Genomic DNA, 25,227 nt, shown 5'->3' with positions numbered 1-25,227 from the left:
TCTAGATTCAGTGAAGCGTAAGGAGCAAATGCACACAATGGGACACCATGAGAGTGATGAGCCAATTAGCAGGCCATTGTGGCTTTTAAAAGGAATCCATAGTTCTTCTCAGGGTTAATGAATGCATCTCTGGTTAGGTGCCATTTTTCCTTATGCATTGCTACAATGTTATCCATTTGAGTGATGATGGTTGAACACATTTGCCTACTTTTACTTTAAGTTATTTGTTGCTATAATGCACTAGCTATTTGCTCTCTGCATCACTGCTCATATTGAATAAAAGGGACACGAATAAAACATCATGTGACGTAATCTGACCTTTGAGCGGTGCACTTCACCATCATCATCCTCGCCACCAACTCCAAGGATCTTCCGGCTCTTCAGGCGGCTTATCAGGTCTGTCTGGCTGTGCTTCTTCATCAGAGGAGGGTGAGGTTTAGACGCCATGGTGAACACACCTAAGAGAAGTGGAGAGGTACATAGAGGTAGGTCAGTGTGTGTATCTGTGTGTGTGTGTGTGTGTGTGTGTGTGTGGCAGTAATGTTAGATGAAATGAATAAATGAAATAGAGAAAAAAAGAAAGAAGATAGGGGAAAAAAAAGAGTGAGAGAAAAAAATATGCCAATATTAATTTGGAGTTTCCAGGCTCTTATTACCCCTCCCTCTGAAGAAGGCACCTCTCTACAGCACAGGCAGGAAGAGGTATCAACCAATCTACCAATAATCCCCTTGAGGACTTGACTTATGCAACACAATTGCATAACACGGGTCCAGCAAATACAGGCAACCAATAAAACCCTCCTCTTAAGTCAGACTGGAAGCAGGAGCCAGATGTCCTCTAGGTCTGTCGAGAGGCTAGCGGACGCAGGTGCCTGCTCAAAGACTACAAGCACACGCACATGGACACACACATGCACGCACACACAGTCGTGTTTCCATCATTTCTGCAGACATTACATAGACTTACATTCATTTCCTGGAGACTTACCCTTATCATAACCATAACCACTACTTGCCTAATCCTAACCTTACCCTAACCTTTTACCAACCAGAACTAGTTTCAAAAGAAAATCATTTACATGCCATGTATTTGTATTATTCCGCCTATGTTGGCTGTTAGCTGTGATAGCAGGATACACTGTGGTGGTCCTATTGATCAGTGTTAATGAATAAAGCCTGTGGATTCAATGGGGACAAGCAACGGTCGAATCAACAGAGATCATCATCATCATCATCATCATTGTGTGCCCAGACAATGGGGAGGTCTGTCTACAAATTGATGGCTACTCGACATGGCAATTCTCTCGCGGAGTGAAACAAGAGCAGTTATTAAGCTTCTCTCTCAAGGATGGGGACAGTACCTCTAACAGAGAGCTTTGTGTCCAGGAGAGGAAAAAAACACAGTGTTCAGTTTTCAGTCCAGTCCAGGAATGTATCACCATAGTTAGAGACAAAAGGTAGGTATCAAGTACATTAACAGTCCAAAGCTCTACAGTATTCTGTGGGATATATTCCATTTTTTGCAAGCTCAGAGTTTCTCCAACTGATTCATCAATTTAATCAGATAAAAATACTAAGAACTTGCTGATTCAAGTGTCTCAAATGTGATGATTTGCTGTTTCTCTTTCATAATATGTTTAACATATATTTGGGTGTTTTGACTGCTGGTGAGAGACAATGACAAACTGCAAGACATCACTTTGGCGAAAACCCACGCTACAGCCATACTTGGACAGTATTACCTTATAAGGTCATCCACATATTTTGTTCTCCTTGTGTGTTTGGAAGGGACAGACAGGTGGGTACTAGAAAGTGTGCTAATCTGAGCACATTTCTGTCTGCGAGACGTAAGGGAAGCTTTGACAACATTCCCTTGTGTTGGCATGCATACATAGGATTGCAGAGGTCAGTGAAGGTTACACAGCATGTGTTCAGGCTTCTGTTGTCAAACATTCCACTTGGACTCCCACACTGCGCCTCAAGGCACTAGACTTTCCCTTTTCTGTAACTATCAGCAGGTAGAGGCACGACAAAAGGAAAAAAGGGAGAAATGAAACTTTGCTACACAGGCTAACTTATTTTTCACAACCAGTACAGGGAATCTGATGATGGGCTTCAACAAGGCCTGTGTTCATGGGCTGAACCTTATGGAAAAAATAAGAATTTTTTTTTTTTTTTTTGGGCAATTTATGCTGCATTTAAATGTACTAATTTAAGTTACATCATTTCACCAGATATGCAGGACGCAGTTACAAAATTAGGTAGTTCAATTTGCAAAAAAAACTGTGTTTCTGACTAAATTATGACAATTTTCAGATGAAATAAAGTTTTTTAGATTAGTCACCAAAAAAGTAAATTTTTTTAGTTTTGAAGTGGATCATGGTGGGCCGAATTTGATTTATTACATTGTATCTTTTGTAATGTGATTAGTCCATATTCATACATTGCTATATCAAGGTTGAAACAATATATTCTTCAGCCCGACACTCGTTTCATGCAGTAAAGTGACAACTGTATCCTTCCCATTTACAGAAAAGTGAACAGACAAATCTGGCAAATGTCCCTGCTTTCACTGCCACACCATTGGGTTTGTCTGAGGAGCAAAAGGAAAACATGCTTTCCATTGTGTCACTGTAAATGACAAAACTACCAGAATGACAATGTGACCCCCTGAATGCTGATCTCCTACACCACCATAACTCCATCACAATCTACGATAAAGCAGTGAATCAGACACACCTCACTGCATGCATTTCTTCCACATGCAAAAATACCCTTGCATGGCTCACCATTTCAATCCCCCTACCAGCACTACTTCACTTTCCAGAGGGATGCTGATGGAGTTGCCTAGCAACTGCCAATGGGCCAAAAGCGTCTTCATTATTGAGAACACCTTTCATGATTGAAACCACCTTTGATGATGAGGTCTCTACCAAGAGCCACTCATGACATGTCGTTCTCCTTGCAGTTGTAGGTGACATTTTGGGATAAATGAAGACTTTGATCTGTGTACAGCCTGCTGGAGTAAAGACATGCTTTTCTAATTTGCCACTTCTTGCCAGCATAAAAGACTTTAAGAGGGATATTATGTTACTAATGAAATGTGCTGTATATGTAATCTCACTCCTTCAGAATGGCAACATACATTCTTATCATAGTTGTGAACCAAACCATGTCTCACCTAGATGATGAAAGAGGGGTTACACGTCAAGATGAAAATAAATCTGAGTTTGGCAAAACAATGAATTATTGAGTGAGCTGGACAGGATGAATGAAGAGAAGCTGTATTTAGGAGCAGATCAACTAAGACAGCAGTCCATTCGTTGGGCACCCATGAGCACAATTCCAACAATCACAGAAGATGTATCGTGATATGCGGCCATCCAGGTCAAGGCCGGTCTCTGCTTTGCTATCCTAAAGTGGAAAATGTTGTTTCTAATCAGCCAATGATGCATTAAATTGGAATATAAACTCTCTTTAAAACATCTGACAGGAAGGGAAAACAGCCATGTTCAATGGCACTAATTCTACAGCTTGTGCTTCTGTGGAACCATTCAACTGACATGCATTACTGTAATTAAATCAGTGTAGAGTGAAAAACAAACTGTCATTACTGATGAGACCAGAAAAACAGCAAGTGAAATATTACGAAAGATGCGCGAATATGTCAGCATCCAAAAATACCTCCAGAACACTTGTCATCTCACCAAGACAAGAACTGAAACAGTTGACAATCAGTGCTATGTTATAATGGAGTAACTTTCTAGAAGACATCGGTGCTCCTGGACTAACTGCTTACTGACAATATACCATTTCTATTCAGGAAATCCCATTTTAAGTGTATATTTTTTAATAGAATTTAAAGATAAGAACACCCTCACTAAATCAACAGTTCATCCACTCAACAAATTTCAGCAATAAATGGGTGATTAATGTCTTACTTTAGAAGACAATCATGCACAATCAAGAACTTTGAAAAAAATAAAAGTACATCTGCAGATTGAAATCTTTGCAGGCCAGCCTATTTTTTTCAAGGACAAATATAGTAGGATCAATTGAAATAAGTTTTCCAGAGCCAATATCAAGGAGACCAATAACCAATATTTGATGCAATTCTGAGGTTCTTGTACTTTATTTCCATTTTCTGTTTTTTTAAACAATGGCGTGCAAAAGTTTGGTCACCACTTGTCAAAATTTCTGTCACTGAATAGTTAAGGGAGTAGAAGATGAACTGATGTCCAAAAGGTATTAAAGGTAAAAAAGAAAAATGCGATGTAGATCGAATCATTGTGTTTAAACCTTGTATTTCTACACAGCTGCAGATAAAGGCTACGCTAAGATTATTTGTATTATACTAGCTGTAGAATTAGATTGTCATGGTCGCTGTGTGAGATTGTTTCCGACTCACTCCAAATCCAATTTCTAGCAAGTCCAAATGTCAAAAAAATACAGATGCAATCATTTCCAAAATTCACATTGTGTTTGAATCAAACAAAATATTCTGCCTCAATCCATTCATCCATCTGTTTAGCTTTTCAAAAACATTTTCACTGCAGTCAAAAAACTGTTTGCTCTCCCATTTGCCACACAGAAAAGGAGGCACGCACCTGTATTATCTAGGTGGTCCGGCGGCAATAAGCCTAAGGTCTTGATTATTATTTCATCATTATTTTATGCCTTTATTGGATTACCCTGCTGCCCACATGTATTTATGATGATTTAACAGAGAATGGCCTAACTTGTTTCATCAAATTAATCACTGAATTCAAATTGAGGATTTCGTCAAAGGGTTATATTTTTAGGGTGATACCTTCATAAAACAATACAACAGACATTCGAGGATTCATTCAGGGAAAAAAATGACAGCTCTAGCATTTGTGATGACGATATACTTTAAATGTGCTCAGGGGTTTTAGAAAAAAGACATGAGACAGATGTATCAGATGTATGATGTACGCTGGAAAGCCTGCTATTGATGCAGTCTGAAGAGATAGGGTGTCTTTCACGTTCTGTGATTGAGCATCGATTGCAGAACAACAATGCATTTACCTCCCTGTGGGATACACAAAGGGAGAGAAGACTCTTAGCACAGAAGAACATAAATTACACATAAATGAATTGCTACGTGTGGGAGCAAGGCCAGGTTAGACCACCTGGAGTGAAGAATGAACCAAAACCTGAGAATTTAGCACCAGCAATAATATGAATAACAAATACTCCCTTTGCTTCGTGTGACATGTGATATGTGCCATGGAAATACAAAGCTGCTAAACATAGGAGGAAGATATTGAGGGAAAGGTGCAAACTCCCTGAGAGATCTCTGGTTATTGACTAGAAAGATGTAAAAAATGATTGTATCATATGAACAAAGCAGTGTGTGGGTGTGGAGGAGCAACTGTGAACAAATGTGTTACTCAAAATAAGAAAGCAGACTATACAGCATGGCCATCTCCTCCTGCTTTCCATTAATAACATGAGATACAGTTGCCCAATTGCCTCTAAACCCCCTCACCGTCATGTTTGGGATATATAGCAGCACCACATAATGCCATGAGAGATAACACACAAAACAACACCTCTACTCAACAGACTCTGGAGACTAGTGCGAGCAGTTCAATGAAATGTCTGTTTCTTGCCCACGAAGAATACTTCACTGACCTGTTGTGAATGTATCATCACTCGTGGTTAGTGTATGATATGATTTGCTCATTCAATTAGGAAAACTGGTGTATTGGTGCTGCTATATAGCGTGGTATAATGTTAAGGTGAAGACAGGAAGATCCAGTCTCCTGTGATCTGATGTCATATGGTCAAGCATCCTTGACCCTCATTGGATTTCAGATGTCTTAACAATGTTAAGACTTGCTTGTTTGCATTGTCTTGCTGTCACAACACACTGAGTCACCCCACAGCAGCCGAGTTTGGAGCTGTAAACCAGGAAGAGAAATCTGAAGAGGCTAAGAACAAATATTTAGCAGCATGGCTATATGGATGGCAGTGTCAGTGTCGGTCAGTGGAAATATCCTAAAAGCTATTGGATGGATTGCCATGACATTTTGTGCACACATTTATGGTGCCCAGAGGATGAAGACCCCCCTAACATAATGTACTGATCTGTTTGTTGCTGTGGAAAGTAGCTGGAAAATTACTCTGATGAAAATGTGGATTTGTGTTATCAAATTATTGTATATCTGATTGTGTGAGACCACACCCAATCACTGAGGAAGATTGAGGCAGAAGTTTTCCTCGATGCAGGCCAACATGACTGTCTATGCCCTTGGGCGACTCGAGCTGGGTTACTGTAGGACTTTGCACTTTGAAGTCTGTGAGTGCTCAGCATTTCCACAACAACCTCAGATACCTCCTCAATAGTGATAAACTGATTCACTTCCACCGCCTCCACAAAATGCTTGTGTTTGGATAGATGACTGCAGCCTCCAGCATCATGAGCAATCCTGATCACAACTGAAGGTGTCAACAGTACAGTACATAGAATCGAAACAGCATGAGAAAGGCCTTGATCACGTTGACGGTGTGTTGTCATTCAAGATTTGTCCCTAAGTGTCAGCCTATTTTAGCTAACTTAATTTTCTTTCTTTTTCAGTGTTTTTCCTCACTAATCAAAATAAAATGCTCCATTACTTTCCAGTTCCAGCTTTACTCTTTTCTGATCCACTCGCATTAACCTTCCGTAACCTAGTTCATTTTTGTAGATTTATTGTCACTGTTGTATTAATCATTTCCACAGTATTTCCACAACTTTGACCCAAACAAGAGTGATTACAATAACCAGAAAATGTAGCCTCAAATAGAGCTGAAGCAACACTTGTCCGACACAGTCACAACAAAACTGCATTTACTGCAGTTAAATTGTAATGAACATTGGATTGTAAAGGCGTTCAAAATATTGTGGCAACCTTATCTGCCCGTCAGATGAACTCCAATATCAGAAACAAAACACAGGACACAAAATAGCACCTAATGTTATACAGCAGCAACAAAACTACTGACAGAGGAGCATGACAAGCCTTAAATGGTGCCTTTTCTCTGCCTGTGGCCTGCATGATCACACACTTTACACATTCAACATGACATCAGTACAGCTCAGTGGAGGGTTGGCTCTGGTAACAGAGACTATCGTGCAAGTGGAGAGATTGATCCTGTAGATGCATCCAGCTATGCAGGGGTTTTAAAGCTCAGATTTCTTCAAATCACCTAAAGTAATGGTTTCCCTGCCTGACAGATGCTGGCTCTGGTGTAGTGGAAATTACAAATGAGGTTCGGTTGTGGCAAAAGGGCAGAGAAAACAGATGAGCACAGAACGCAGTGCTCATGACAGCTGGTGATAAACAAAGGAGAATGGAGAAGGCAGTGAATTCCTATCTTGAGTCAGAACAGACCACCAATGCATACCCTAGAAACTGTATATGCAGTCAGTCTGAGGAGAAAACTGCCCCTCAGTCTCCATCAATACATCATTGTGCTGATTCAGACAGATTAATACTGTTAAATCATCTGGGGACAGTTAGCAGAGAATTAACTAGTCCTAATGATTCCCGGGATTTGGAGTTTCCCTGCCTAATATTGCGTTATTACATCACACTGCAGCAAGGGAAATTACCCTCTTGTTGGCTGACTTACTTCAATGTGATTATGTAAGAGTGTTCCTAGAGTGACTCTTTGGGGAGTCACAATTACATACAAACCCGAGAATCCCAGGAGTCACTGTCATTGTAATGAGATGTTACAACATTCTTAACAATGTAAAGCAGTTGAAAAGCCTAGTTTCACAATTACAACAATAATAATTGAATTTTACATGACTACCCTCCATATAAAATAAGATATTGATCAAGAATGTACATTTCTGAAGTAGAAGTACAGTCCAATGAACTCAGCTGTGGGGATTGTGAGTAATGACTGAGCTGATAGCACAGCGGTCCAGCCGGGTCTCAGTAGAGGCAGCCCTTTATCCCTCCTCGTGGCACTGCAACAACTTCATAAATCATTTGCAAGAAGAAAACAGTACAGGACTATAATATATTATTGTAATATATTACTTTTTCATAGCTGGTTTGTGCACTGCTGTGTTCACCCTTGCTTTTACTAAAATTGAGACACCAGAAGTCAAAACAGTAAATCTGGCTGGATTGTTAAATGTACTGTACCTGAACATGAAATGGCAAATAAAAATACAAAAAACTTTTACAAGTTTATTCCCTCCGTGACAAACATGTTACGCAAGCCATCATACATTCCAGTACATTAAACCTGCCTCCCTAAATACTTTTAGACACACTGTAAATGGAATTAAAGAAACTTGCCAGCCTAGTGACATTAAGGTCACCAGCAACCCACAATGCAACACTCTACAGTAACAGCCTGACTCAGTAGGAGCCATTACTTGCTCCATTCAAAGAGAAATGCTGTGATTATGTAAATGTCTAGCACTTGAATATGATATGGCCTCCACTTATTCAAACATATAACAAAAAAAAAAAAATCATCTGGTATTTGTGTCAACACGTTTCCATGAAAGCAAACCACAGTGAGGGACTGCAGACAGGTGGGTTATTTTTACTATCTGTTACATGAACTGGGGAGGGCCCTCTAGTAGTGATTATTTGGTGTTTCTATCTCTGGAGCCATCTTGACACGGCAGGCTCACCGTGAAGTCAAGGCAGAAGCAGCAAAGATGAGGTGAGGTAAAGCTGAGCTGACACTTGGTGCACACGCGCAGCTGGGAGGTGAATGATCTCCTCCAAGGAGCAAAACCATCAGAGCTCAGCAGGGATCCAGCACACACAGAGAAAAGACGACAAGAATGAGGTCCTGCGTTCAAACAGCACACACCAAAAAGGCTGACACGAAGCTTCAGAGCGCTGCCTTTGCTGTACTGTAGGACACTGCTGCGAGAAACAGCCCACCAGTAATTATTACTACTTATATATAATTATTATTTTTACTGTTACTCAGTGACGAACAGTTAGGGTTATTGTTGATTTCCTCGTCTCTGCAGCAGCATATAATTGGACTGTCACTATGATTTTAAGATATGCGGTAATTATAATTGTGCAGGTTAGAAGGCAGAAGCAGATGTTCTGTTTCATTACTGTAGAGCAAGAAAAATCTACTAAAACTGCAAAACCTTCAAAAAGGAGCTGAAATTGTATCAAAGAGGAAGAAAGCTATGAAATGTTTAATTATCAAAAGACATATATACAGCCAGTTGCCAGTATATTAGGTACACCTAGCTAAAACGAATGCAGTCTAGTACAACAGCCCTGCTATAAATCCTAGCTTCACGAAGGTTATAATGTTAAGTTACTGTTGAATCTGTTTTAGAGGTGTCGATTCAACTTCATGATCTTTTTGGAAGATGTAGTTTGTGGTGCTCTTGAACTACATTGCATTATTATATTACATAGTATATGTTATGTTTCTGTTGCTTAGCCCACCCTCATTTATATTAATGGTGTGGACAGCATGTACATGGCTCTGCAGAGTTAAATCAGGAGACCTGAAGGCAATAGCAGTGTAGTGGAGTCACAGGTAGCTAGAAATACCAGATGTCAAATGCTTGTTGTCCAGGGTAACTGTTAGCCAAGACTAATTAAATGATTGAATGAAGCAGGCTTTAATGACACACAACAAATGGTTATTAGAGATAAAGCTCTGCACACCCAGTTATGTTCCCCTCAAGACTGCTGGCATATTAGAGAAGATTTTTAAGCATCTCGATGGGAACCACAGACCATTCACCACACAACACACCAATGCAATAAAAGTGGTTGTGTTACTTCACTTTGTGGATCAAGGTGAATTATATGTCAATGCAAGATCATGGTGAGCTGCTAGAATCCTGTAATTTTTCGCTCGTGGGGAATCAGAATTATTACTTGCACAGCCTTAAAATACAGGCAGTAACAGACTCAGTGGTACACTTTAAAGTGCCGTGAAATTAATTTTGCTTGGGAGAACAAGAATTACCATTGTTATGGGGTTGTATTGTGCATCTTGGTGGGAGCTGTGAAAATTTGATTAGCTGTTTCACTAAGTAAATAGCAACAGGTAATGATCAGTAATGGTGACATTTTGAAATCACAGCAGTGGGTCAATCAAAAACAAGCACTCCTCAGTTGCTTTATACTCAAACAATAATTTTGTGTTGTCTAGTTGGCTGTCAATTCCTTTCAGCAAGCAGATTTTCAGACAGATTTTCAGATTTTCTGTGGCCTGTAGATACAAAGATTATTTCACTCCCCTTGGGAATGGGAGTGACGTGATTCAGTGAAACACACTATGAAGAACTGTATGCATACAGTAAGTCCTAGGGCTGCAGAGGTATAGGTTTAGTTTCAATCAGTAAGGGGAGAACATCACATTTCGTCTGGGGTTCTTTTGACCCTAAAATATGGGCCTCAGGATATGATGTATACTCTAGTACTCCAAGACTAAAGGCATTAAACATATTTTTAAAGCAGGAAATGTAAGCAAAACCACACTCTTCTCTATCAATCTCACAATCATTTTAACTGTATGCCCTCTTTATAACTTTCTTTTCCACATTCTTGTGCTTCTCTGATCTTGTTGACCATTGTGCTGAAGTACTAAAAAGGGAGTGTGGTAATCCGCAATTTCTAAAAGTAGAACAGACATGCTTCTGTGTTCCTAGGGAACCCCACAGGGCTGGAGACATTTACTTTCTCGCCCTGACAATAAGTAAGTGTTAAAGCAACTGAAACAGCTTTTCGGCTGTCCATGTCAAGAAAGCACCCAGACTACAAACAGCAGTAGAAGGGAAACACCTTCTTTCAATTAATTCAAAAGTCCTGTCATACTTACAATGTGAAATCCTTCAGTAGGCACCAAGTACAGCAGCTTTTCTCATGGCTCTGACTATTGATATAGAGCCACTAGCACAAATCAATAAGTGCGTCTCACAATTAATGAAACAATGTTAATTGCGCAGAGGATTGATCCCTGAGGTTTCAAAATATGACTAATTCAACAATTGACCTGGCCCCTCCTTCCTCAGCTTGTCATGCTTGCTGAAGCACTACCTGGTTGCTAAGCAGCCCTGCTGGATGACGAAGACTATTCATTTGAGGGCTCAATCTGTGTCACTAAGGATTTTGTGTAGAATTAACTGGTTGGTAAAAGTCAAAAAGAGATCCTTCAAAATGCTGTAATCTATATTCAATCTATACTCATCTAGTAACATGTAGTTCATTGTATTAAATGTTTGCATTTTTACCCCTATTAACTCATTGCCTCTCCTGAACATGTGTCAGCGAGAGCTTGTTACATAATCCCCTGCTCATGGATGCACACACACGCAGATGTACGTAGGTTTACACAGCAATAAACACATTTCTATTGCTCATAAAGTTCAAATGAGGCAACAAGAGGGTTCCACAGTAAGAGGCAGCAACATCAACATTAGTGTGTGTTGGTGCCAATCAGCTTTTCAGTATTAGGCCAGATGCTCACAAGGCCAAGCACAGCAACTTCCCCCTTGCTATCAGGCTAGAACAGTGACTTTAAAGTTTGGTGTTGAAAATAAAATTTGGCATACCTCTTTTCCTGGGGTCTGCTCCTAAACCTCTGACATGACCACACACGTAGCATAGCATAGTATGCAAGTATGTTAAGTCTGTTTCACTGTGCTGTGCTGTCTGGCAGAGGTCTGCTGGAACAAACACTAACTTTAACTATTACTGCTAATGTTTTCTCATTATTTTGCAGATATGTAAATCACACTCTCCTTGCCCCTCCACTCTAACCTTTCCTCTCCACACCAAAACAGTGACAGAGGGTTGAAAGACATCAAAACACAAGAAAATAAATATCAAAATAAAATGATATGTTTCAGTGGCAATACAATGTTGTTCCAATATAAGTGTTCCAATGCCAATATTTCCTTTTTCCACCAAAAACTGCCGTTTTTTTATTCTATAGTTCAAGCAACAAGGATTGATGATGTTGACATTTAATTTACTGGCTGGAGAAATCACCTGTTTCTATAGCTCACACTAAGAGCAATGAAGAAAACGTCAAAACAAATGGGACTGCAATTACTGAGAATGTGCTACCTGCCTCACAATTTACAAGCAGCTGGGTCAACTAAATCATCTCTGATATAATAGAGACTGCTCTCTATTTTAATGGCTTTAGAGCAATAACCCTGAAAATGAAAAGGCCATCATTTTCTCACAAATACCAAGTAGTGATGAAATGCCACACTCCCCTTCCGCTGCATGTTTATGTTGCAGCTGCTGCAGCAGGTTGGTTACGCAACTGCAGCGATTTCTTGTGACAGTCTAGTTTGCACATCAAAGTGTCAATGTCTCAATGTCTGAAATCTGCACCACTTCTACATCATTGATAAGACAATGGTGCCTTTTTTGCCTATTTGTCTATTTGATTTATCAAAGTACACCAAACAGCTTAATGCATATTTGTTAAGTATAAAAATGCCTAGAAAGAATATAGTCTTTAGCAAGAAAATGTAAATCAAGAAATATCTGTTAAGTGAACAAGCCTTGGACCATGTTCAGACAGATATCAGCACCGCATGAAAAAGCACAGCCCCCTCATTCATTAGAATAGGACCACTGTGTTGATTCAGTGGACACCCTACGCACAGGCAAAAAGCTGAACCTGGCTCAAATCTTATCTCAAGGTATCATTAAGTGCTGTGCAACGTCCTGGCATCTGAGAAGCCTTCAAACTCTACACAGGGATGTTTCTTGTCTGTACACCCACTAAGAATCTGGCCAAGCATAATCAATATTACAGACGCAATTTGCTTGTTGCTCAAGTATTTAAATTCTACACCTCAGCCTCATTACTCAAGATAGTTAAACGGGTACAATAGCTAGGCGATTGATTAACAAATTGAACAAAAACATAAATAATTCACCTGTAGAGGTCAGCAGATTAGAATGAGGCCTGTTCTCCTGACATGACCACTGTCTCCAAGCTGACATTTATCCCTCCATCTAAAGCAAAGAACAGTATTTCATCGGACTATCATTGTTTCTGTTACTGAGCTCTGATGCTATGACTGAAACACTTGAATCAATTCCCCCTATCAGTGAGCAGGGCACCTTCTACGAATAGTAAATGCAGCTACATTCATACCAACACAGGTACATACCATTCTTGTTACTATTCAGACCCTGTGATTTGTTTGTTCATCGTTCTCCCACACTGCAGACGGAGTGCAAATAATAAAGGCTCTCTGTGACAGAAAATCAATACTTGGAACATGGCATTTTACAGCTTCCCTAAAATTTCAACCTTTCTTTTGGCTGCAGAAAATACAAAGCAATCTTTAAAAATACAAGGTGCCGCTAAACAGCATGCCATTCACCACCAACTTGTTTAATTACACAGATAAGATAGCAGCTCTTAGTTTGTAGGTGGACAGCAATGAATTGTCCAAAATAATTTGGTGACAGACATTAGAATTTCATGTCACAGTCATGTCCTTTGAGAGGTCACCAGAGGTAGTCGGCACAGCCTACTGTACAAGCAGACAGACAGGTCTAAAAAAGTCTTTGTTTGTCAGAGGGTACTGGTTTTGTCTGACTCTGGACCAAAGATTACAGCAGCTCTAACTCTTCAAAATGACTCTAAATTCTGTCTGAGTATGTGTGCGTGAATAAGGCCTTTGATGTAAGGAAAGTGCCTATTTGCCCTGAAAGCATTCAAGCCATATTAGACTGCCAGAAAAAGCTCCGTCAGCTTGTTACTAAAGCTAATTAGATCACTTCTCACTTTCACAGTGGGGGAAAAAGAAGAAAACGCAAGGCCATGGCCAGTGAATAAAACCATCCCAGAAAAATGTGTTTATGCTCCTGCACATGATGTTTGCTCTGAATATTTCCATAGATAACACTTCTATATTTCCTACATACTGACGTCCAGAATGAGGTTCCCTACCACTGGGCCATTCTGCCATTTTTTGTGACACTCTATACTGTTAACTCATCTTCAGATATGCCACAGCCGCCCCTTGGTAAATGTGAATACACCCACGCAGCTTGCTAATCAGGTTTTTACTGAGCATCACAAATGCCATGAGGGCTCAGCTAAGTTTATACAGAAACAAATGAGGGAATCAACCTTCGTCACTGGCAAATGAGCCTACACAGAATGCTGATATTTGAGCATGATGAGGTAGATATTTAATTGGGGAAAAGGTTGCATTTGTCTCCTGGCCATATTAGCTTCAGTTTACTCCCTTGGCAAGAGCCTGCCAGTGACTGCATGATTTTAATCTATTTAGAAGCAAATTAAACCTTTCAATCACAAGAAGTTGTTCACTCAGTCTCATTAATGTCAGAAATCTTGCTGGAGCCAGCAATCATCCAAATAATATATTGACAGCTGTAAAATGCCATCAAGGCTGGGCAATATATAGTAGTTGCGAAAATCATTGTATTAATAAAATGTTGGCAAAATGACCAAAAATTTGGACAACAGAATTTTGTAAAACAACAAAACATGGTCATATCAAGATATGATTCCACTGAGAATTAATTAACTATAATATGAACTAACTGGCCAGGCCTTAAGAGGTAATATGTACAGATTGTCTACCCAGGCCTACTCCCAGAAACGGGAGTCAAATAGTATTTTATTCAGTGGGCAATGCATGATGCTTTGACCTTTACTTGAGCTCTCACACTGAGGAAAGATAGGTGTGTGTGTGAGTGTGTGTGTGTGTGTGTGTGCCATTTCTAAATTGACATCAAGGCAGAATTATACATCACCTTGGGTTTCTATTATTTTGAACAACAGCCATTTGCATGAATTTGCATTGAACATACTTCATCCTTGAAGAAGCGCGACTTATTTCTAATGTATTTGCACAATAATAAACAGTGTGTTTGGAGTGATGAAAACTTGAAAAAACTCAAATCAAAAACTGTTTCTGTTCAATACGAATGTAGTGCAGACAAGGGAAAGTGCAATGCCTGCAGGTGACGTGTTTGTTCAGAGTGTATGTGACGGCCGTATTGGTGACATTTCGTATTGGAACCACCAGAATGCGTCACTCTTCACAGCATGTCAGGTGTGAAAGGGTATAAAACAGGAGCCCCTGCTGTTGAGCTCCCATGTCTGCATTCTGTTAATTACGTACAGGATAGTATACACAGTCTGAAAACCATTAGTATTTTCTAGTATTTCCAAGTGCTTTCCACTTAGAAGTACCATAACCTGGATGAATGAGAATCTTCAAAGGCATATTTTCCAGTATCCTCATTTTTTTCTTGAGTGTTTTAAATGTAGTATAGTTTGAATAACTCATTGTAGGAATACTGAATTCACTAATCAGTGAAGTCCAATGATGTAGTAGCATGTGTATTGTTCCTTGGAAGGAAACCTACACACTGGGACTGGACACCACTGGCTAGGAGAGTGCACTGGTAACCAGTCTGGCCAGTTATATTGGTACTACTCCATCTTTGCCAGGAAAGGTCTGAGCCCATGATTGTACCAGACATACAAAATTCAGACGAAAACTATTTTGGGACTGCGTTACAAGACTGAGATTCCCATCCTCATCTAAACCATCATGAGAGGAAAAGTCACTTTAAAGACATATTGTGAACAGAGGTCAGCCAAACTGGACCAAGGCCATGTATTCTGCTGACAACCACTGCTGCAGCTGAATGTATTCTTCAGCCATATTTGACAATTTACCCCAACTTCTGCTTCTCTGCATGCCTGTCTTAAAAACATCTGAAACTGGTAATCCAGTCATTCCATTAAGAAGATTAGCCATCAACAGAAAACAAATCTGGCAATGATTTTCCTCTTTTTTTTGGCAATAACGCCAAAGATCCTCTGGCTTCGGCCTGTCACCTCTGAATATCTGCCTGTATTATTAGTCTTCTTTGAGAGCAAATTCATTATATTTGGGTTTTGTGCTGTTTGTCAGCCAAAAGAAGACTGAATGGGTCTACTTGGGCTGTAGAAAAATGGCACAAGACAGTTTTCACTATTTTCCAATATTTTCTTGACCAAACCAATTACTTGAGAAAAAAATCAACAAATTCATTGAAAATAACACAATGATTGTTTGCAGTTTTATTTTACTTAAATTAGCTAATTTTTCAAACTATGACAACACAGACACAGAGAAACTACTAAAGTGAAGCAACCTCTAGATGAACCTGGCATGTTATGTTATGCAGTATATGAGCAACACCTGTCAGTTCAGTGGGAACCAGTTGTGATGAGCTGCAGCTGAATTCCAATGTCTAAATGGAATCAGCGAGTAAATGAAAAAGACAGAATGTCAGTAGGAGAGGGATTAAGCAACCTGAATGGGGGTGGCTCTGAGGTGATAGGGTGAGCCTATGGAGAGATAAAGCTGTCACCTCAATTCTTAATATTTAGCAGCTGAAATATTTCAATTCCCATCATCATACTGCAGCAGTTTAGTACTTCAAGTAAAAGGTTGCCAGGAGGTCACTTAACCAGACATACTATGCAAGTGTTGAAAATGTTAGGTGTGATGTATGAGTGCTGCTGAGGAGAACTGAAAGGTGACTTTGTTCAAATAGTAAGGGGGAAATGTGAAACCATAAAAAAAAAAAAAAAAAAAAACCTCAAAGCACTCTAACACGCATGCGCACACACACAAGCAGCTGAAACAATCACAATGCTCCACTGTGAGCATGAATACATACAGACTCCAAACAACCAGGCTCCACAGCATGGCTCTTTGAACGGCTGACCAGCACAGCCTGGCATATTCCTCATTTCGGGTGACTGCAGGCCTTTTACTACAAACTGACTACTAAACAATTAGAAAAAGTCAACTGAAAAAAAGAAAAAAAAAAAAAAATCTTTCACCTACTGAATACAGATACTATTAGATGTGGAGTTCACACGTTGCTCTTAACTGCAAGTGAAGATGATGATGATGATGCTGCTGCCACTACTCCATTCTTCCAAAGGTACTCTGGTGTTCCTTAAAGTTTGCCTGTCGATTAAAAATTATAGCATTTTTTTTAATGAGGACTGTCCTTTCTTTTCTTTAAAATGTCTTTAGACCATGAAAGCCCCACAAATATCTTGTGAGCAAACATAAGATGATGCAAGCAAGTTAAACAAAAGAAAGCACCACATGTTGTACAACATCACAATATAAGTAAAGGAATTATCAAAGATAATGAATCCTAAATGAGATTTTGCTGAGTTTATGCAGACAGCTGGAACTGCCAGAGGGAAATGACTTGCCAAATATACACAGCAATTGTCGACAGCGTTTTGCCACCATTCAACAATGGAATTGCTTTTCTGTCTTCCCCAGATGTAATTAATGAGTTGGGCAGCCCATCACTGCCATAAAACAGCAAAGCCTGAAAAGCAACATATGGTCTTCGCTTCTCTAATCTTGTCCACTGGAAATACACAGTAGCACATCTGCTGTAGGGTCTTTATTAAGGCTACGGCTAACACAGTGTCACACTAGATAGTAGGAAATTATATGTGAAAGGAAGATAGCCATCCTCATTGGCAGGAGAATATTGCTGGTACACAGTAGTCCCTAGAGACAGAGCAGATGTCAGTGCAGAAAGATGAAACTAAATATAGCTAACTACCATTTTGCTGAGGTAAATCATATTTGTCGCTTGTGACAATTACCAAAACAATGTTAGCAGAAGACATCTACATTGAGCTGTGCTTGTAAAAAAAATTCACCCATTCTCTAGTCTTGAGACAAAGATCCCAAGCAGTCACTGTTTAGAGATAAATCACCTTGTGCTACTGCGCTTCAGGAAGCATAAATACTACCCTCACACTTTCAATGGCCTGCACATGCACATGTATATTTGTGCAGCTAAACTAAATATAAACATTAAAACGAATAATTACAGTTTGTTGTGTAATGTATGGACAGTGCTGTGAATGGAAGTGTTAATTAATCACTGAGGGGTTAAAACAAAAAAAGCGGTCACCATGAGCTTTGGCTACCCAGCATGCAGCATGCCAGGAGTGTGTGAAGGGCCTGAGGGACTGCCCAGGGCTGTGCTCAGTGCGGCTGCCTGCCTCTGTGCCTCTTCACAGAGAACTACACAGAGACACATATCCATCTACATATGCTACTGCCTGACTCTCCATGGATCAGTTCAACCTCACAGCCCGGCTCCACTGAGAACAGGTTAGCTCTCCATGCAGTCTGGTGGAGTGTGCGGGCACACATTTAAAACTTACAAAGAAAAACAATTGATTTTTAACTTAGTCTTATAGAAAATATAGTACTGTTTCCACCTACAGTACTCCCACAATGAATCTGCTCTGTTTAATAAGGAAGTCCTAACATAATGTAATATTTCAATGGTTCAGATAGACAGTTATTAAGTACAGTTGTAAGATGTGTGCGCCACTTCTACGTGACACGCAGAGCTGTGCTGTTGCCCTGCATGAGAGCCATTAGTGAGAAGAGCTTGCAACTACAGCTGAAAGAGTCTTTGAGGTTGGCTGAGGTAACAATATCCCGCAGTCACAAGCGTTCATGGAAAAAGAAAACAGTCTGAAAAGGTCAACATCAGGCCAGATCTGACCCATTTACCAGAGCCACCCTTACATTCAGAAAGTAGAGTGCCAGTACGTTAACAGTGAAAAAAGATCCAATGGTTTGATCAGCCGTGCTTTGGTTAAAACGACAGAGATGTTGTTGAACACAAACCTCAAGCCAGAAAAACCGCTGATGGCTCCATCAGCAAAGCCACAGTATCCTCACCAGACATCCACTGCTGCCCACTCCACACCAATTTTACTCATTTTCCACAAAGCTGAAAACTTTGTCACCATGGGCACAAAAACAGAAAAGGAAGTCCTATTTCATCTATCCTGTTTCCTCAGCCAATTAGAATCCCCCGCCCGCCCACAGAGCCTGGATGACATGTTGATTCCTGATCACAAGGCGATTAGAGAAAAACAGTGCAACTGCTGCCATGAGAAAAAGGCTTGTTCAGGAAAAAGACAAATCAAATATGCAATTTTTAAAGCTTCACACTGAGGGGTAAAAAAAATCCCTCATTTGTCTCCATATTCCAGGTCACGTTCTTCCTTTAGAGATCAAGGAATGCAATAGGCACCCTGTCGCTTCCCTCATGTTATTCTGTTTGACCGTAGCCAGCATCATGGGGTGGGATTTGAGTTAAAATGCTTGTCACATTACAGACGTGAGCACGTCGATGCATGCTGCATTCAATAGTGGTGTCATTCTGAGGGGAAAAACACCACTGCTCATGGTCATGGTCATTAATAGGGAGCTGCAAAGTAAGTTAAGCTTAAATTTCAGCCATCCAATGAGCAATCCTCAGGGAAACAGACTCGTACTTTCCCTGCAGTTCGCTGATCGTCATTTCACAGCACTGACAAAATGACGAAATCCACATGTTGATTCTGAGAACGATGCAGCATTGCTTAACTGCACCTGGGACAAGTCCTGACACACAAAAACACTACCTGAAGTGTTAGGTGTTAAGCAGACTCACACCGAAAGAATCACTTCTCCAAGAGCTGCGACTCAGCTTCGGGTGGGGGGGTTAAGAAACGTGTACACTGACTTAAACTGCTTTAATGTTTACATAAACATTACAGCACGCTATCCTGTATGACTTCCTCTCTAAACACAGCTGTTAACGTTACATTGCCTTTTTTTGTTAAGCTAAATAAAGTCAAGTGCTGCTCTAACTGGCCAATTTCTACTGCTGAAACATCCAAACATCGGTGTGTTTTGGCTCTTGCTGTCCTACCACACCGGTTCATCCACCTTCATCTGGTAAGCAGTCACCCCTGCCACCTGCTTTTGAAAACTTAACCTTTTCAAGGGACTTTGGTTGGCGAAACGCAGCAACATCACGCAGACTATGAGAGCGATCACCTCTGCCATGTTTAATAATGACAGCACATTTTTCCAGCCTCTTAACTGGGTAATAATTAGTTGCTCGCTGACGTTAAACCTCTGGCTGCTGAATAACTTCACAGCTGCTGGGTGGGGTGAAGCAGTGCAGCCGTTAAAACGGTTATGGAGGAAAACGATTTAAAAAACAGAGAATGAATGAAGAAGCTAATCTTCTGATTAGGATAAGCGTGTTCCTGAATTTTACATGTAACTGATACGAATGAACACCATTTGTGTTTTTCTTTAAAGGTTTATTTGAGAGAAGTGTCGACCGAACTCAACTTCATTTTCCGACGCTTTTCTCATACTTTTAAGAATTTTTTTAACAAAACAACTCAACCGCCGCATGAAATAAAACATCTCTCACAAAACTAGTCGACAAGCTCTTCCAAACACGCAGCGCGAAATTACTTATATTTAAGCTAGCAGGCAACTCTCCAAGACGAGGACAGAGAGGAAACAGAGCTTGAAAGCACCTTAAAGTAAAAATGTAGTTCGAGGAAAAGACGGTAGTTTCCATATAAAAAGCACAGAATGTATGAGTAACTTACAGCGGGAAGCGGAGGGGTCTCCTGAGCGTGCTTCCGAGCGTAACGTTAGCCGTTCAGTGTAGGAGACCGTGTAGTGCTCGCGCTCCCTCAAAGCCCGGAGCAGCAAACAATCCAGGGGAGCCGGACAGTACCGTAATAACCGGCGCTCACACGAAAGCGCACATTTGATTGTCTGTACCGAATACAGAGACTAACACCATAAATGTGGCGCGCAGTAAAAACAAATGCTAGTTTCAAGTAGGGGTGAAATAAGTATTCATATTTTTTTTTACCTGCGTAGAAGTACACTGTAAAAAATACTCTGTTACAAGTAAAACTCCTGCATTCAAACTCTTATTATGTACAAAAGTAGGAGCATCTAAATATACTCACGAGTGCCTAAAGTTTTTATGCAGAATAGCCCAATTTTTGAATCATTCAGGTAATATATGTTATATATTACTGGATTACATTTAGTGATGCTTCCACGTGTACATCAGCTTAATGTAGTAATTGGTAAGGGTGAGGTTAATTTTAATTACTTTATATGCTTATAGGTAGCTTAAACTTTAATAATATATTATAATTTAGTCTTGTAGTTAATTTATATTTTGTATCAATAATCCAAACGTGCAAAGTAACTGCAGGATGCCCCTTTCAAACCCTATCATGACACTATCACCTGTTGCCAATGAACCTGTTTACTTGTGGAATGTTTCAAACAGGTGTTTTTGAAGCGTTCCTCATCTTTCCCACACTGTTGCCCCTGACCCAACTTGGATGAGGTTTGACCCCTGGGTTGGGAGACACTAAAACTAACAAGGCTGCAAAAAAGGCTAACGGGCAACTGCCAACAAAGTGCTGCTCATTAACAGATGCATTAACAAATCAATGTAATGTAATATCTAATAACATATCAATAAAAAAGGTCGTTATTTCTGCTGAACGTTTAATACGTTTTATTCTTTTTGCTGATAATATCGGCTTTTGAATGCAGGTCTTTTGCTTGTAATGGAGTATGTTTACATTGCTGTATAGCTTCCACCACTATTGTAGTGTGAAGGCAAACTTCTTAATAGAACAGATGCGTGTTAATTCAGAACTACTGAAGGAACGCTCCCGTCTGGCAGCAGCATGCCATCTGCCTCACTCGTGATATTCTTTCTTACTCCACACAAAAGTATTTTCCATGACGTAACCATCTTCTCCATGTGTCTGCTGTAATGTATGCAGCATATTGTGTCTGTTTTCCCTTTGTCTCCTCTTGTGTGTCAAACGCTTCTTCTGTACAAACCACAATATAATGTATAGACTGTATACGAGCAGCCAGTCGTCCTTCTCTGATGTCTGACTGCTCCAAATTCCGGAACCGGAAGTAAAGCTCAGTATCGGCCATTGTGGTGTAACTGATACTTCAGGAGTTGCACCTGTGAACTAAAATTGACAACATGTGGTGGGTTGGAGTAAAATTGGAGGATTTCATATGTTACAGACTGGACTGAAAGATTAATCCATTATCAATATTTTTTATGGCAAAATCATGGAATAATTGCATTTGAAAGGCAATGGAAGTCAAAGGATATAGATTCATAATCTTGGGCGGTGATTACAGCAGGCAAGCACCTGACTGCTGATCCAACAGCATTTTTGTGAAGATTGACACAATGAACAAGATGAACAAAGTATCAAAGCAAAGCACAGCGATTTGAGAATGATGCTTTTCATTGGATGATTGTGCCAAGGCAATTGAGAAAAAGTAAGATTCACTGCAGGCATCAATCACTGAGTAATGCTTCTACACAAAAGTAATGGTTTGCATGCGTTGCTTCCGGTTTGAAATATGCAACTCCCCTGAGGTGCAAAACATCCTGCACGTACCTGAGTATGCATACAGATTCATGTGCATACATACACATATTTAAAATCATTGTATTGTTATTCTCAATGCTTATTTCAGCCATTCCAGCATGTACAAAATAGGCACCGTTATTGTACATACAGTTTGAGTTTGGTCCTTGGGCTTTCTTTCTATCTACCTATTCAGAAAACAAATGAACACTTGGTGGAAATAGCTGCTCCTGCCTCCTTAATATCTACCCGGTATTTCAACATCAAGACTTTCTTAATGTTACAAAACAGCTCTGTTTCCACATTTTGTCCTCAGAACCTGAGGGGGGAAAGGCAGGGTTATTTGTCTTTAATTGCTTTTGTAACAGCATCAAGGACTCACATGCAGGTGCTAATAAAACAAGATCCTCAGCCTTGAATAGAGGTGCTGAATTAGTGTTGGGGGAAGGACCTCTGAGGATTCACTGGCGGGAGCAGAATGAAAGGTGTGGGAGGGAACAGGTGCTCAGAGGTTGACAGCCAGATGGAGTAGAATAGCTTTATGGTAACATACTGTACAGTAGTATACACACATTTCTCTGAAAGAAACACACAGGCTACTGTACATTCAAAGTGCAGGTAGGAGTGGATCAAATTCAAATTTTCTGATCTATTTTGACTCCATGAACAAAAGAAAATCACACGGACTCTATATTTTTTGAGATGTGATTGAGGCTTCTTTCACATGATTCTGTATAATGTATTGAGAAACACGATGAGATCAGTTACGGCTGAACAGTCATGTCAAAATGTTGATGTGACTCTTCCCTCGGTCTTGAATGAAGACTGTAATGCAGGTGTTCAGCGGAGAGACGGTGAGGTGTTCTATAATTATTAGGAATGTTGCTGGCGATGCAGCGGAAACCACAGCTGATAGATGGCTGGAGAATGTGGCTGAGACGGTAAAACAGCTCAAGACTTGAACATAAGATGTAAATGGATACAATTTTATACTGATTTTGGCAATAATTTACCAAATAAACTCAGCACTTCACTTCATTTGATGGCTTTAGTTTTGTTCTTTATGCATGCAAGTCAGTTTGATCTTGGCCTTGTTAAAAACCAGAATGTGCACAGCCAATAAAAACATATCTGAGCAGTGAGTCAGAAGGTTCCCTTATTTGGTGTAAATCAACATTTCTAAGTAAACAATCTTTGACACAAAAACAGACTTCATCTGTAATAAGGTGTAATGTAGATATTACAGTACTCTCTCCAAGTATTCACAGTGTAGACAAATCTAAGTATTACCAAGGAAATCCGCTTCCAGTTTCCATTTTTACCTTTTCTATTTCACCAGATGGGTCTTGCGGTTAATTAGCATGGGAATATCCTACGGAAGGATACTGGAGAACGTTTGAAGACAGGACGTAGTCATGTTTCCGTGGCATTTTCTCCCACCTGCACCATTATGTCTTCAGGATACTGCACATTCAAGCATTCAAGGGAAACAGTGACATTTGAGAGGGGCTGATAATCACTGTGGGTGGATGTTGCAGGTGAATGGCAGACAGCGGCCGTTTGATGAGGAAGGGTAGGAGGTTTGGTAGACTGGTGTGAGAAGAGCAAAGATGTGAGGGAAAAGACATTCATTCATTCAACCTTTAATTATACAGCATGATCCAGTGAGAGAAGTTCACTCATGTTTGCAAGGGACAATAAAAGAAAAGGCAAAAAATCAACAGTTTTTTTTAAACAGACAAACAGGAAGCCAGCAGGAAACAAAATGTGAAACTAACAATAGGATAAAACTAACATTAGACAAAATCTGAACCCAAAGTCAACCCTAAAAATCCACACCTCACCAAGATCTGACAGTGCAGGTACATGAGTCAATGGTGGACTTATGAAATGTTAAAATCTGCCCAAAAAATCAGATGATCCAATTTCAAATCATGCTGAAATTGATACTGAGATTCCTGATATGAATCTCAAAAATATGCAGAGTTGGGGGAGCGTGCACGTAAATTATATCAGCACAGTCCAGTGCTGACAAGATTATTGTGATTTGGGTGGAAGGACATGAGGGGTTGAGACAGAAATGTTTTCACTTTCATTTTGTTTATGAGAACAATTTTCATTAGTACCATTTTGAGCCTACAGACACAGCAACGTGCACATGTGCTCGATGCACTTTGAGCAATGAAGGAGAAAATATGGGCTCTAAGAAAGGGGCTGGTATGTGGGAGGCATGTGTGCTTTGTCTTCACCCACACTCAAACCTGTCAAACAAACAACACTCTTCATCCACCCCCAAACTGCAGGAACCAATCATGTTTCAGTATTGTAAAAAAAATCCCAATATATTGCCTCTGGCCTGTACTGTCTCAAACAAGACAGTCTGTGATAAGGTGTGTGGCTATTGTTTGCGAAGAGAGGAAAGTATTAGACCCTGTTTTGTGTGCACTCATGCTTGATTATATGACAACTTTCTGATTTAATAATTCATTAATTGAATATTTTCTCAGAGAGATCCAGTCAACAAGGACCAAGTGCTTGACTTTCACTGCTTATACGTGCTGGAGGAAATAAAAATACCTTTACTACACTGAAACTCAAAAGAAAAACATTTTCGCAAAGCAAGAAAATCAGGGTTCTTGGTCAGGGCCACTCAATTTCATCACCAAGGACAAAGGATAACCATGAGATCCACATGACTTTGTTTTCTTGTTCCAAAATAATAAAAATCATGCTCCTTCTCCTTCAAGAAAAGTCCCAGTTCAGCTCCTTATGCACCTCAGTGGACGTTGGTGTCACCAAGGTCTTGTTATCAGCTCCCTTACAGACATCCCACCTCTTCAGCTAATCGTGTTAGACAGCCCTCGAGGCATTAATCTTAAATTCTCCTGCTGTGCTTCATCTCACTTCACG

The 25,227-nt window shown here is 40.1% G+C and overlaps 1 protein-coding gene across 1 annotated transcript in view; it reads right to left on the bottom strand.

Moving 5' to 3' along the window:
* The window catches only part of tp53i11b (tumor protein p53 inducible protein 11b), a 32,084-nt gene extending 11,511 nt beyond the window's left edge, over positions 1-20,573 (bottom strand). Inside the window, exons 1-2 of the mRNA XM_076733742.1 lie at positions 20,491-20,573; positions 319-458 (exon numbers count right to left, since the gene is read on the bottom strand). Of these exons, the coding sequence (XP_076589857.1) occupies positions 319-447 (129 nt within the window). The 5' untranslated portion in view covers positions 448-458; positions 20,491-20,573. The remainder of the gene's footprint in view (positions 1-318; positions 459-20,490) is intronic.
* Between the last annotated feature and the right edge of the window lie 4,654 nt (positions 20,574-25,227).

The sequence above is a fragment of the Chaetodon auriga genome, chromosome 6 (assembly GCF_051107435.1).
Source record: "Chaetodon auriga isolate fChaAug3 chromosome 6, fChaAug3.hap1, whole genome shotgun sequence".
Lineage (NCBI taxonomy): Eukaryota > Metazoa > Chordata > Actinopteri > Chaetodontiformes > Chaetodontidae > Chaetodon > Chaetodon auriga.
Note: the sequence above shows the minus strand (reverse complement) of the source record. Positions and strands in the feature narration are given on the sequence as shown.